At 37.9% G+C, this 14,104-nt stretch overlaps 1 protein-coding gene across 1 annotated transcript in view; it reads left to right on the forward strand.

Annotated features, from left to right (window-relative positions):
* The window catches only part of trpc7b (transient receptor potential cation channel, subfamily C, member 7b), a 66,924-nt gene extending 53,097 nt beyond the window's left edge, over positions 1-13,827 (forward strand). The window contains exons 8-12 of the mRNA XM_030146197.1: positions 4,551-4,746; positions 6,080-6,301; positions 10,055-10,135; positions 12,081-12,156; positions 12,510-13,827. Of these exons, the coding sequence (XP_030002057.1) occupies positions 4,551-4,746; positions 6,080-6,301; positions 10,055-10,135; positions 12,081-12,156; positions 12,510-12,649 (715 nt within the window). The 3' untranslated portion in view covers positions 12,650-13,827. The remainder of the gene's footprint in view (positions 1-4,550; positions 4,747-6,079; positions 6,302-10,054; positions 10,136-12,080; positions 12,157-12,509) is intronic.
* Positions 13,828-14,104: the final 277 nt, after the last annotated feature.

Raw genomic sequence — 14,104 nt, forward strand, 5'->3', positions numbered from 1 at the left:
AGACTGGTGGGTTTATGGTTTAAAACATGATTGACAGCTGTAATGACCAGTCGTAGATCAGATTCTGTCAGATGCAACTTGGACACAATTCTCTTGCTCTACTCCATGTCTCAACACAGAATCTCATAAAAGTAGCTTCACTTTTCCATAAATAGCATGAAACCACATCAGGTTCACCTGTATTTATACTTAGTCTTCTGATATGGATCAACAGCTGCAGAACTAACGTGTGTATTTCCAAATCCAATTCTGGCATTTTTTCCTCCTGATTTCAGCTCATGCAGCTTTAATTTTTGTAATGTCAGACAGTGCCATGTGCAATTTCTTGAAATAAAGAGATGACATTTTGGAGTACAAATACTAGATAATCATGTGCACCTATGGGTCATAATAGGTGGTGTTGGTGGCACGAGTGTTTTCTTTCTCACTTAAATTCACATCTTTTTGAGGAGGATTTATTTATCACTTCACTAATATATATGAAACATGGTTTAAAGGGGTCATATTGTGCTTTTTTTTAAAAAAAAAAAAAAAAAAAGGAATTATGCATTTTAAAACATTTCCCTGTGGTCTACATAAACTGGAAATGCTCTGCTTGGGTCTGAATTCTTCATTAATTCAACTCCACAGGTCCATCTTCAACCCTATTTCTGAGTAATGACACCAGAAAGGTTGTTTTGAGCACTGGCCCTTTAAATGCAAATGAGCCACTTCATGCCCCACCCCCTCCAGGTTGTTGGCTGTGCTGCTCAACCAACAACTGAACATTTTAGGTCATAAGTGTCAAACATGCGGCCCGGGGGCCAAATCTGGCCCGTCAAAGGTTCCATTCCGGCCGGCAGGATGAAAGTGCAAAAATTAACCTTAACAGTCAACATTGTCAAAATCCTTTTGGTTCAGGTTCCACATACAGACCAATGTGATCTCAAGTAAAAATAACAACACAATAACCCATAATTAATGACAACTACAAATTTTCTTTGTGAAAAATTATGTGGAAAAAATTTAAGTGAAAAAAATAACATTACACTTTGAAAATATTAACATTTACAAAACTATTCTTTCACAATAAAATACAAATAAATGCTTAATAAAAACAAAGATGAACAACCCAAAATGTGCAATTTTAACAATATTCTGCCTGTTACTAAATGTTTTCGTGCATTTATGGATCCACTGTGATCTGTAGTTGTGTTAATAATAAGAGATGCAATATTGTAGAAGTTGTTCAAGTTTTAGTTCCAAACTCCGAAATTTTCACAATATTCTGCCTGTTACCAAATGTTTATGTAACATTGTGTGTAATGTACATGTATAAATAATAAGTCGAGGCGTAGTATTGTTAAAATTGCACTAATTTTTCAAATTAAATTTCTGTTTTTTCAGGTTTTTCGCATCTTTTTTTGTAAAATGTAAATATTTTCATAATTTAATTGGGTTTTTTTGTACTAAAACAAAAAGAAAAACTTCATTGTCATTATTTATAGGTTATTAAGTCATTATTTTACTGGTCTGGCCCGCTTGAGATCAAACTGGGCTAAATATGGCCCCTGAACCAAAATGAGTTTGACGCCCCTGTTTTAGGTAATCGGCTCAAAGTTTGGACATATTTTCAGTATGTAGTACAAAAGCTGCTGCTGGCAAACAATTATGGCATACTCGGAGAAATGTTCCTCAGAAGTCTTGACCTTATATGTGCAAATGTTGTGAAGTTACTAGTTATAGACATAACAAGCAGGAATTAAAGCGGGTTGTAGAAATCCACTTGATTTTTGCTGGAATGAATATAAAGATAGCTTTGCAGCACCTGGAGGGTTCAAATTTAAACTTTTTGAACTATTAGGGTCCAAATACACAAATAAATGTACCAAAGACTAATAAAAGTGGGTTTAGCAAAATATGACCCCTTTAAGGGTAGGGCATCAGCCAAGATCAGACTCCTTAAATCCTGGAGCAAATTAGAAGTGGAATTATGTCTCACTTTGTCGTCAGAATCCTCGGGCTTAGTTAGAACTAAGAATAATGTTAGTCAGTGAAATTAAAAACCAAATGTTGTGGCACTCCATCCAATAATTTTGGAGATATTTCAGTTTGGATTGGAACACCAACAGACCGGCACTACAGATTTTTAGATATTAAATGATGGGGAAGAGAACTACTTTTCATATTTTTCAAAACTAACAGTGTTCATCACCTTGGCGTTTACACTGCAAAGCTTTGTGTGTAAAGTCCTGTATTCAGATTATTAACACACAGGTTAGTTGTAATCAGTGCCGACAGAGACTATTTCTTCTGATGCCAAGAACTAAACAGCTTGTCAGTTGAATGTTAACTTGGGGAAATCATTCAAATAGGATGTGTTCAGCGTTTATCTGTTGAGCTGTGAAAGGCTTTAAATGCACTAAATTATCTTTACTATTAAACATGGTAGTCTGCTAAAGTTGAGAAACTGGGAATTGTGTCTGTATGTGTCATGCCACTGTGATAAAAGAACAAAAGGAAAAACTCAATGAACCAGGGTTTTCTGTGCTGAACATAATGTAATGAGGGTTTTAGTTTAAGTCACAAGTGTCAAACATGCGGCCTGGGAACCAAAACCGGCCCACTGAAGGGTCCAGTCCGGCCCATGGAGTGAACTTTTCGAAATGCGAAAATTAGGCTGAAAATATTAACAGTCATTTTAGTTCAGGTTGCACATTCAGCCCAATTCAATCACAAGTGGGTCAGACCGGTAAAATAGTATCATAATAACCTATTAATAACGACAACTGCAAAATCTTCTCTTTGTTTTAGTGTAAAAAAAAGGAAAATTACATGAAAATGTTTACATTCATAAACTATCTATTCACAAAAAATGTGAATAACCTGTAAAAATATGAACAACCTGAAATGTCTTGAGAGAAATAAGTGCAATTTCAACAATGTTACATCTGTCACTGTCATTGCTACTGTTCCTAAATGTTTTGTGTATTTGTAGATCTGTAAGTTGTAATGCACCTATGTAAATGATAAACTGAGACAGAATATTATTAAAATTACACTTATTTTTCATAATACTTTTCAGTTTTTTCATGGTTGTTCATGCTAAAGGATTGTTTCTAAATGTATACATTTTCATAATGTAATTTTGCTTCTTTTCAATCTAAAACATAGAGAAAAGTTTGGAGTTGACATCATTTATATATTATTGTTTTTATTTTACTGGTCCGGCCCACTACAGATCATATTGGGAGGATGTGGCCCCTGAACTAACATGAGTTTGACGCCCCTGGTCTAAGTAATTCCAGAGTTTATTAGTTGATTTCTACTGTTTTAAGAGGTCTGACCTGGCATAAGTTTCATCTTTTTGCTTTTGCTGTTTTTGTGTTGTCTTTGTTGAAGGAAATGTTTCTGACAGAGCGTATTCTGAGAGATTTTACACTTGAGTTTGCAAGAACAAACACAGACAGACAGGCACAGATCTGGTGTTGAAGGTTAAACTGTGGTTTGCTCTCTTTCTCTACAGTTAAAGCGGGAATACTCAGAGGAGTGTTGTTTTTTATGTGTATGAGAGGGAGGGAATGGAGTCTATGCCTGAGCGTGTTTGTGTCTGTTCCTGTCTTTTAGTAAATATGATAGTGTGTTTTGTCTCATAGCTCTCTGTCTGGCAATAAAACTTTGTGTCTTTGAAAAAAGTCAATTTGGAGGACGCCTACAGCTTCAGACCAGGAGACTACAGATCTTCTCTCAAAGCCTTGTTTCCCCTCAAGCTCCTTCCAGCTATCCAACCTGGCAGCTTCTTTCTCTGTACCCAGCTCCCCTCAGTCATCTCAAGCCCATACTTGCAACTCATGGAATATTTAAGGACAGATATCTACTGTACCTGAATATCAGTTTGAACGTCTCTCCTCTTTCTTGCCTCTCAAATACACACTAGAGTAATCCTCCTGAATGGAGATTTGACTCTGAACCTTAGCAAATATCACACTACATCTTGAAATGTGTTTGATTTATCATATCCAAATCTCAGGTTGGGAAAAGACAATTGTAGCTTGAGAAGTGTGTGAACCATGCAGTAAATGCTGTCTGGTGAACATGGTAGGAAATTCACACAAAGTGGTCGAGGAAGATTCTACTTATCAAGTAATACTGAACCTTTTTTTCCATTTACTGCTGTTACATCCCGGTATCTATTTTTAGTAAAAATAGCTGGCTGACATGGGACTAGGTTAGAGACTTAATGTACTCACTTGGATGAACCTAGCCATTTCACTGCATTGAATCATTTTCACTTTCTAGGTGTCACAGAAGTCAAGTACTGTATGTTCTATAAGCGTGTGTGTGTGCAACACAGTGTGCACATCTGAAAGAGAAAGGGGATAATGTCTACAAATTGGACATGACTCATCAGGTATTTCATCAGTGCTACCTCATAAACCCCACCATCTTGAAATGCATTGTGCATTTCTATGTGTGTAAATGTGTATAAATGAAGAACCAATTAGCTGCTAACAGTGTGAGCTTTCTTGCAATTTTTTCTTACTGACATTTTACCCACTTTTTATTTGCAGGGTGGAGGAGAGCTTTAAGACTCTGTTTTGGTCAATCTTCGGGCTGTCTGAAGTAATCTCGGTGGTGCTGAAGTACGACCACAAGTTCATAGAGAATATTGGCTATGTGCTGTACGGGGTCTACAACGTCACCATGGTGGTGGTCCTTCTCAACATGCTCATTGCCATGATCAACAGCTCATATCAGGAGATAGAGGTATGAAACAATGAACTGAATGAATCAACAATGAATCAGACAGAAGGTATAATGTTACCATTTTTAATTACCTTTGCATTGCTATCAGATACTAGAACATATAATAAACCTGAGTTACATAATAAAGTTATTGCACTAAAATAGAATTACAGGGTTTTTTTTACCCTGCCCCCCAAAGGGGAGGCGAGGGGTATTGATTTTAGTTCGGTTTGTTTCTTTGTTTGTTGTTAACAGTCTAGCAGCAAAACTATTGGTTGAATTCATACCAAATTTGGTTTATAGATTGCCAGTGACCCAGAATAGATGGCATTACACTTTGGGGAAAATGGGTCAAAGTTTTTTATGAATTCTTAAAATCTTTTTTTTTTTCCATTTACTTATAATGGGTGAAATTTCAAATGTCTGTAGCAGCAAAACTATTGATTGAATTCATACCAAATTGGGTTTATGGATTGCCAGTGACCCAGAATAGATGTGATTACTTTTTGGGAAAAGTAGGTCAAAGATCAAATTTTTAATGAATTTTTTACCTCTTTTTTTCTCTATTTACTTATAATTGGTGAGATTCCACATCTGTAAAAACATCAATTTTGTTTCAATTTACTTCAACCTCGAGGCAATTGATATGATGACATCAGCACACACATAGACATGATGCCATCGGCTGGATCCATGCCAAAATAAGCTATAATACATGCGAGGGGCGGTGTTTGTTGTGCCTCGCACCACTTGTTATAGATTGATTTTTCAGTAGTGTCCAGAAAACTGGCAGGTTTTTGGGTGTGATCGTTTGGGAAAAATCCAAATGAGATTAGATTTTTTCCCATTTTATTACATCTCCAAAACACTACATCTGAGCATAGTGGCTATACAGTAAAAACAAGTCAGAGGTCCGGATTGTTATTTTGAACTATGAACTAAATATTTTCTTCAGTTCTCTCCACCTATACATTTTAACATGTCTTCCATATATAAATATAATTGTGGAAATTATTCATAGTGGAACATTATTTCAGGGTTTTGTTCCCAAAGCTGGATGCACTGTCTGGAACTAATAACATATTACATTAATGGAGATTTTTATGGAAACACTGATGACAGCAAGTAAACATGCAGTGTGTTTAATTGACCATTGACTGCAATCTTGGGTTCAGCGCCTTGTCCAGTGACTAGATGGGTATTAACCCGTCAACCCTGCAAATACCAAATAACCCTCCATCTCTCTTTACCCACAGTTCAATGCATTTCCAAAGTTTACAGATGGACGTTTTTTTTTTAATATTTTTCAGTCTCCACTGATTTTAAATATGCACTCGGTCTGTTGTGTTTACAGGAGGATGCCGATGTGGAGTGGAAGTTTGCACGAGCAAAGCTGTGGTTATCTTACTTTGATGAGGGTCGAACACTGCCTGCACCCTTCAACCTGGTTCCCAGCCCAAAGTCTTTTTATTACCTAGTTCTTCGCATCAAATCCTGCCTCATACACCTTTGTAAGGCCAATGGCCATCGCCATAACAATGAGCTGGAGTTGGGCATGCTGAACTCACAGGCCAAGGTCAGTGTCTGGAGCTCTTTGATTCCTAATTTTATGACAAATGATTTTCCAGAGTTACATAAAATATGCATTTCTAGGAGTATTCTAGGACCCTAACAGTTCCATAAGTTTGTATTTGAACCTTTCAGGTGCTGCAAAGCTATCTTTATATTCATTTTGGCAAAAATCGAGTGGATTTCTACAACCATTTCAGTTCCTGCTTAATTTGTTATGTCTATAACTAGTTATGTCATGGCATTTGTACATATAAGGTCAAGACTTCAAACAAACAGTTCTCCGAGTATGCCATAATTGTTTGTCAGCAGCAGCGGTTGTAGTACATACTGAAAATACGACCAAACTTTGAGCTGATTACCTAAAATGTTCAGTTGTTGGTTGAATGGGACAGAACAGCACAGCCAACAACCTGGAGGGGGTGGGGTGTGAAGTGACTCATGTGCATTTAAAGGGCCAGCGCTCAAAACAACCTTTCTGGTATCATTACTCAGTAGAGCTGCAGCCGATTAATCAACTAGGTGCTTGAAGTCAATGCAAAAAGTCCCGATTCGATTAATCGACTCGAATTGATTGAAGGGAGATATTCTATTGCAGTTTTCCTGAATTTAAGCTTCTTTGTGCGTCACAATAAGTGTCCGTGTGAAACACAACAGTGGAACCAATGTTTAACAGCAGAGAAATGAAGGAAACAAAGCTTTGATTCAGGAGAATTGTGGTTGAATGATTTTTTTTTTTTTGGATCACTTTGAGTCGATTAATCGGTTGCAGCTCTATTATTTAGAAATAGGGTTGAAGATGGACCTGTGGAGTTGAATTAATGAAGAATTCGGACCCAAGCATAGCATTTACAGTTCATGTAGAGCACAGGGAAATGTTTTAAAATGCATAATTCCATTTTAAAAAAGCAAAATATCACTCCTTTATCAAACTTGCTGACTTCATTTTTTGAGATCATTTACTAAGGTTTGCTTCATGACTTTTCTTTCACTCAGTTTTGTGCCAGAAGCTGTTCTATTTAAGGGCCAGAATTGCATGCTGACAGACTGCTTATAGAATTCTGCCTGTTGTTTTTTTTTTTTTTGGTTGTTTGTTTTTTTTAACTTTTGTGTATTTTGCTGTTATCTTTGATAAAATATTCAGTGTATATCATTCTGCATGATTTACCCCTGACACTAGTGCATACAGTAACCGGATCACCTGGATATTCCTGTTTTGGTGCATTGTAATTTTTGACTTTCCAATTGAATTGTCTTAATAAACTGATGTGAATTAAAAAGGGGCAGAAGACATATTCACTGCATCGAAACAGTCTGTGGTAGAGTGTGTAGGTGCAGCTCTGGACCAAGTATACACAGATGGCCTTGTGGTTACTGCAAGTCCCATGAAATGATATTCCCACTGCAGACTCGGGATGCAATTCCAACACTGCTAATTTTCACACTTTCTCCTCCTCAAGTATTGTCCATCTAAATAAAATCTCTGTAATGAAAAGAAAGTCTTGCGTGAAGAAAATAGCATAGCATTTAACAGAGAATCAATCTCAGCACCAGCCTTGTCCACAGGCATTTCCTCTCTCTGATTCCGCGAATCAAATGGCTCACCTCAGCACCTCGGTTAAGCTATTAGTCAGGCCATTGGATCTGCCTGCATTTCTTCAGATGCCCAGGCGGGTTGTGGATCGGGACAAGACGGGCTACACCCTGCTGCCTCTGTAAGCCCATAAAGTTCTCTGCAGACCTGTCAGCCTAACCGCAGCAAGGAAGTTCAGCAAACAATCAGTACATAAGCTCACACTGAACCACAGTGCAGCAGCGAGAATGTCAAGTGAGACAGCATGGCCTTCTTGAGTCAGTAATTTTTTCCTCTCACTCTTTTGATCTATGTGGAATCTCCACTGTTTGAGAAAAGCGAGGCACTAAATGAAAGCTAATCATATCAATTTCAAAGCTACATATCTTCAAAGAGATAACAAAGTCCGTGGTTTACGTAGTACCATTTTAATGACTGAATCGGAATATTTTAGGGAAACATGAACTAGTATGTAAGGAATGTAGGACATGTAAGGATCTGCACCATGTTTCTATGGGTTTCTTTACATACAACAGTGTGTTCATGAGACCTTTATTGCATACAGTTGCGAAAAAACACTATTAGACCATCGAAAGTCATCAAAAACAATGGTTATGCAATCAGGTACTAACTCCTGTGTGTATCATGTGACTAAAACAGACAGAAAAGAAAACACGGAATGCCTAAAAGCACTGTTTTGTCAGTACAATGCCATAGATATTGATGTAAGAACTGAAGTGATTTTGGTTATTATCAAGAAAACCATGGAAAATGTCTATAGATATCAGCTCTGAAATTAAACTCTTATGAGCTATTTTTGTTGTTACCATTATATTTGTCTAAACAAATGTAGCTTTACTTGTACCAGGCATTAAAATGAACAAGAAATTGAAGAAAACAAGGGTAGTCTAATAATTTTTTCTGCAACTCTATGCGTAACATTATTTCACAGTAGTTATCTACTTGTGGAACACACAAATGAACATTTCTTGCTCATTTGTTGAATGGAGACAGCAGAGGTCAACAAAACAGGTCACTAAGGCTGTAGATCACAACAAATAAAGTTATTCTAGTCAGATCTCTGCATAATAAATTTGTTCCTCATTTTCATATCAAGCTCAAACAAGTAGTCGCTGTCTGATTGTGTTTGACCGAGTAGCAATTAGATTATGAGAGGTTCATCTCCCATGCCAAACGTTTTGTTTCAGTAGGTTGTCTCTGTTTTGTAAAGTCATAAAAATGACTGCACATCACAGAGTATGTGACCTGAGTGTATAAGAGCTGAAACACCTTATAAAATAACTTCCCTTTAACTGCTATATTTTCATTAGTATATAGGTGTAAAGGATTTAAAGTTGTCATGTTTTGCTTTATATATTGTATTTAAGAACATACTTGATTTGTGCAGATTGAACAATAACTGCTTCGAAATTTAAGAAGATATTTTCCCAAACCTTTTTTACATAACTTGCATGTCATTAAAAGTTTATAGGGCACTCATTGAAATACTCTGAAATTCAAAATTTCCACCTTAGTGTGTTATTGGACTTTGTCAGCTTCCTCCCTGTCGGTTGGCATGAAAACAGTCTCCTTCCTTCTGCCGTAAAACATCCGAGCACTTGATAAAAGGTAAACACATGCAATAAAACAACTGTTATAAGATCATAAACTGACAAAAATCACTCATATTCACTATTTACAGCTTCAAAATGTCTAGAAAATCTCCCAGAATCACTGTATAGTGTTATAAAAACCACCATGCTTCTTGACGTCACTGAGGCCCCATATTTAATGTTTGCGAAAATTGCCAAAAATAGTCACTTGCCCGATAAAGGGTTACTTGAATTTGTACATGAAAAGAAGCAACTGCTTGGATTGAATGAACACAAGAGTGCTAAAGTTGCACACAAGCTACAGAGCAAGGTTGTGAAAGTCATGGGCATAGAAGGCATTGAGAACATAATTAATAGAAATTCTTCATTCTCATTGCCTTCTTTTGAATATAGGTGCATAGTTTAAAATATGTAAGCAACACATTCAGACACCATATCTTGCCTTTCTTTGTTGTGTAGTCTTAGCAGAATCTTGGATATTTTCATACCTTTTCAAATACTCTCATTTTGGAAGATCACTCGGCCCTGAAATGTGATGTTAACACTGCTGTGTTGTATCTCTGTCTTTCAACAGGATGAACGTTTCAGGTCTTATCCACGACCAGGAGAAGAGTTCATGCCCAGGAAATCCAGAAAACACCCGACCAGATACCAGGTGAAGTGGGAAGATGAATAAGAGAATGAAATATGAATGGAATGGAAATGAAAGACAGCAGAAGAGACTCTTCATAAAGATAAAGTGGATAGAACAAGAAAGAGTGAAATGAGAGACAAGGAGAAATATAGAGGCTGAGGAATGTATAACAAAACAAAAGTAGGGAGTAATAGAGGTTGAGAGTGAGGATGGTTGGAAGGTGATAAAAGAAGACAGGGAGAGCTATAGTGAGAGGAAAAGAGGGAGGTGTAAGGGGCAGACGGTGAGAGACTGTAAGATATGTTTTAGGAGAAATGAGGTAGGAAGAGATGACAAAAGGAAAGGAAGGTTACGCTAGAGTTAAGTGGTAAGTGAAAGAAGGAGGAAAGAAAAAACGAAAAAGGGAACAAGAGTAAAAGAACAAGGCTAATAAACTGTTCAAAGAAAATCAAATACAGGCACTTGATAAATGAGTGCAAAGTATTTAAGTGAGAATCAGAAAAGACTTTCTCCCCCTTAGTTGCTCTTCACCTTTGTCCTGTGGGAAATCTGAGTTCTTTCACTACTCCACTGCACCATTGTGTTAACCCTCCAAGGCTGTGTAGTCACCCTGCCTACAGACACACATGAGCATGGATACACCAACGACTGAGAAGTCACCCATGCCTGTTGATTAGACATCTGTATGTGTGGTGACAGGTATCGACTGATGGAGTGCCTACATACAGGGATTAACCACTGGAGCCTTAGAGCTGCAGGACGTCCCTGTTGGATACTGATCAATAGCATTTCAGGAGCACATTGTATGGCTCTGTATGTATATGGCCTCTGCATGTACAGACAAATGTATGCTTTCTGTTCTTACCCTGTTACCATCCATCAAGACACCAGTGACCCATTTGAAGGTTTGGGTTAGCGCTATACTGGGGCAGCCATGGCTCAGGAGGTAGAAGGGGTTGTCCAATATCCGAAGGGTTGGCGGTTTGAATCCCGCTCTAACCTAGTCATGTGCTGTTGTGTCCTTGGGCAAGACACTTCACCCACCTTGCCTTCAGTGTCACCACCATGGTCAGAGGGGCTGTTTGGCACGTATTGGCAGTCACACTTCCGTGGCTACAAACGTAGTTTACTACCACCAGAGTGTGAATACGAGAGCGAACGAATAATGGATCAATAATGTAAAGTGCTTTGGGTGCCTTGAAAAGTGCTATAGAAATCTAATCTATTAGTAGTAGTAGTAGTAGTAGTAGTATTATATTCTAACAAATGATTTACATTATTTCAGTCACATGTTAAATACAGAAAGTACAAGACGTTCCTCCTTGAATGAAAGTATATCCTCATACTGGAGTCACAGTGCTTCAATTTAACCCTAACCCTAGCTTAAGGTTAGGGTGATGCTTGACAGTTTTTTTGTTTTTTTTTTTATTTTTGGGGGGGTGGGGTGGGGGGGGTGGACTTTAGACGGCCTCTCTTCAAAAACCCACTTAAAAACCTTGTCCTAACTAGGCTAATTGTACAGTTTCCAAGAAAGAGTGGATGTTCCAAGGTTAAGTTTGACTTTTTTTTCATGATAATAATAATAATAATGATGATGATGAATGGGGTTCTTTTGCAGAATAATACTGCCTCTGGTCCCTGACCAATCCCTCCCACATGACTTTGCTGGTGGTTTTCCTACATTACTGTTTATTATTTAATTCTTTCAATATTTGCAGTTTTTTTGTATTTTTTCATACTTTGTCTTTGTTAACCTTGCTGCTGTTGTTGCACCTACTACAAGCTGGACACTAAACTTATTCAGCCAGGGATGGTATTGACCGTCGCTTTATATTCCTGCTACCCCAAAAATTATGATAAATATAAAAGTCTATGTGGTTTAGAATTTTTTTTTTTTTATTAAAAATACTACTGTGACTTTTCCTGTACAATTCATCCTGTCTTCTTTTCTTCTTTCTTGTTGTAGAAGATCATGAAGCGTCTGATTAAACGTTATGTCTTAAAGGCCCAAGTGGACAGAGAGAGCGATGAAGTTAATGAAGGTAAAAACAAACCCAAAAAAAAAAAAAAAATCCTCTAGTTTCAGCATATACAGTAGTCTGGATGAGCGCAGTATGTGAGGATGACAATGACAGAATCTGTGTGTGGGGGGGTGTACGTCTGTATATCAGAGATAAGGTTGGTCATGATTTCCTGTAAATAATGTTCATCGCAGCATAGATTTGCTCTTATCTACTGTACAGTTGTGTATTATGCAGTCCAGCACAGTTTATTGCCCTTGCGGATCAGTTCATACCTGCATCCGTGGGTATTTGCACATGCTCACATGTTCTGATTATTGTGCATTTAGTCATCACTTCTTTTGTAACTCTATTTGTGTGTAACTGTGTTGTAGGTGAGCTTAAGGAGATCAAGCAAGACATTTCCAGTCTCCGTTATGAGCTCCTAGAAGAGAAGTCCCAGGCGGCTGGCGAGCTGGCTCTGCTCATTCAGCAACTTAGCGACAAGTTTGGCAAGAACACCATGAGACACTAACAGGACTCGCTCGAAAGAGAGAGAGGAAAAAGAGGGAGCAAGATGAGAGTGAGAAAGAGGGTGACATCGGGAGGAGGCGGGGGCAGAAAGAAGAGACAGATTAGGTATTTTAAGATGCTGATAGTGGAAGACGGAGAGAGAAAGAAGGATGTTTATGAGACAGACACAGAAGAAAGTGGAGGGAAAGAATGCAATATATAAACTAGACACGGAGTCATTGAGGCAACAAAAAAATCTATTGTATATGCAATGACCAATTAAGTTGGAGTGTGAGAAGAAGAAAGTTGCGTCTGCAAGTAAGCATGAGGTCAAAGGGCTGGAGGTGAGGTAAGCCCAGCCGGGGAGGTCTGTGTTGACAGCTGAATTTTAATTAAAGGCAACATCTTCAGGAAGTGAGAGAGGAGACGAAAGCAGAGTCATGCAGGAGAGGTTGGAGGTAGAGTGAAGGAGGACAACATAAGCACTGTGGAATACGAAGAGGGACCACAGGGCGGAAGACTGAGGCAGCACAGCGATATAGGCCCCCACATCCGCTGTCAGGACATATGAGCGCATTGCCAGAGTAGGAAACCCAGAGAAAGGATGACACAAATCAGGCCAGAGAGGTTAGAAAAGAGAAGCAAATAGGCAAGACAGAAAAATATATAGAAGAAACTGTCACTGCTGTTCACACCAGAAAGGCTGACTTTGCTTTTACTGTACGTCTTCACTTCATCTGGTCAAGCATAGTGATGCCCGTCAAGATACTGTACAGCCATACGCCAGTGCACCAGGCAATCTAATTAATACAGTTTCCATTGTTTTCCACAGTTTGTTATTATGAGTTGGATTGATTGGAAGTATAGCAGGAAACAATGTCGAAGTTACGCACTCATTAAAAAGTCATTTTAAAAACCGAACCGAATTTATCATTAACAAATGGAACAATAAAATTACTTCAGACAGCATCTTTCCATTTGCAAATAAAGTCGACTGAAAAGACAAGTGATGGAGACACTCCCTCAGTTCCAAATTGTTTCAACGCAGGTGAGTTTCATACATATTTGAATAACCTACAAATCAGTTAATATGGTTTTGATAACAGACTTTCAGAACCAATCTGCAATGATTTGGCTTTAAAAAAAAAAAAAAGCGTGGATAAGCTGTGTGGGGTAATTTTAAGGTCATGTTTTTTCTGTTTGTAGTGTGTCACCAGGAATTTGACAAATACAGATGCTGGACTGCTCTAATAAAAACCTACTTAATTAAATAAAACAGTGCATTATGTTCTAACCGTTCAGAGAGAGTTACATATTCCGTACATACAGGGAAGGCCCTTCAGATATGGAATATATAACTGGAAAACAATAGAGATCAGCTTTTACATTAATTCCAAACACCAGACTTGAGCACAGCTTACATCTCATATAACATTCTCATAGCTGCTTATGCTCACATTGCTAGTTAGAACGCTTT

The sequence above is a fragment of the Sphaeramia orbicularis genome, chromosome 10 (genome assembly GCF_902148855.1).
Source record: "Sphaeramia orbicularis chromosome 10, fSphaOr1.1, whole genome shotgun sequence".
Taxonomy (NCBI): domain Eukaryota; kingdom Metazoa; phylum Chordata; class Actinopteri; order Kurtiformes; family Apogonidae; genus Sphaeramia; species Sphaeramia orbicularis.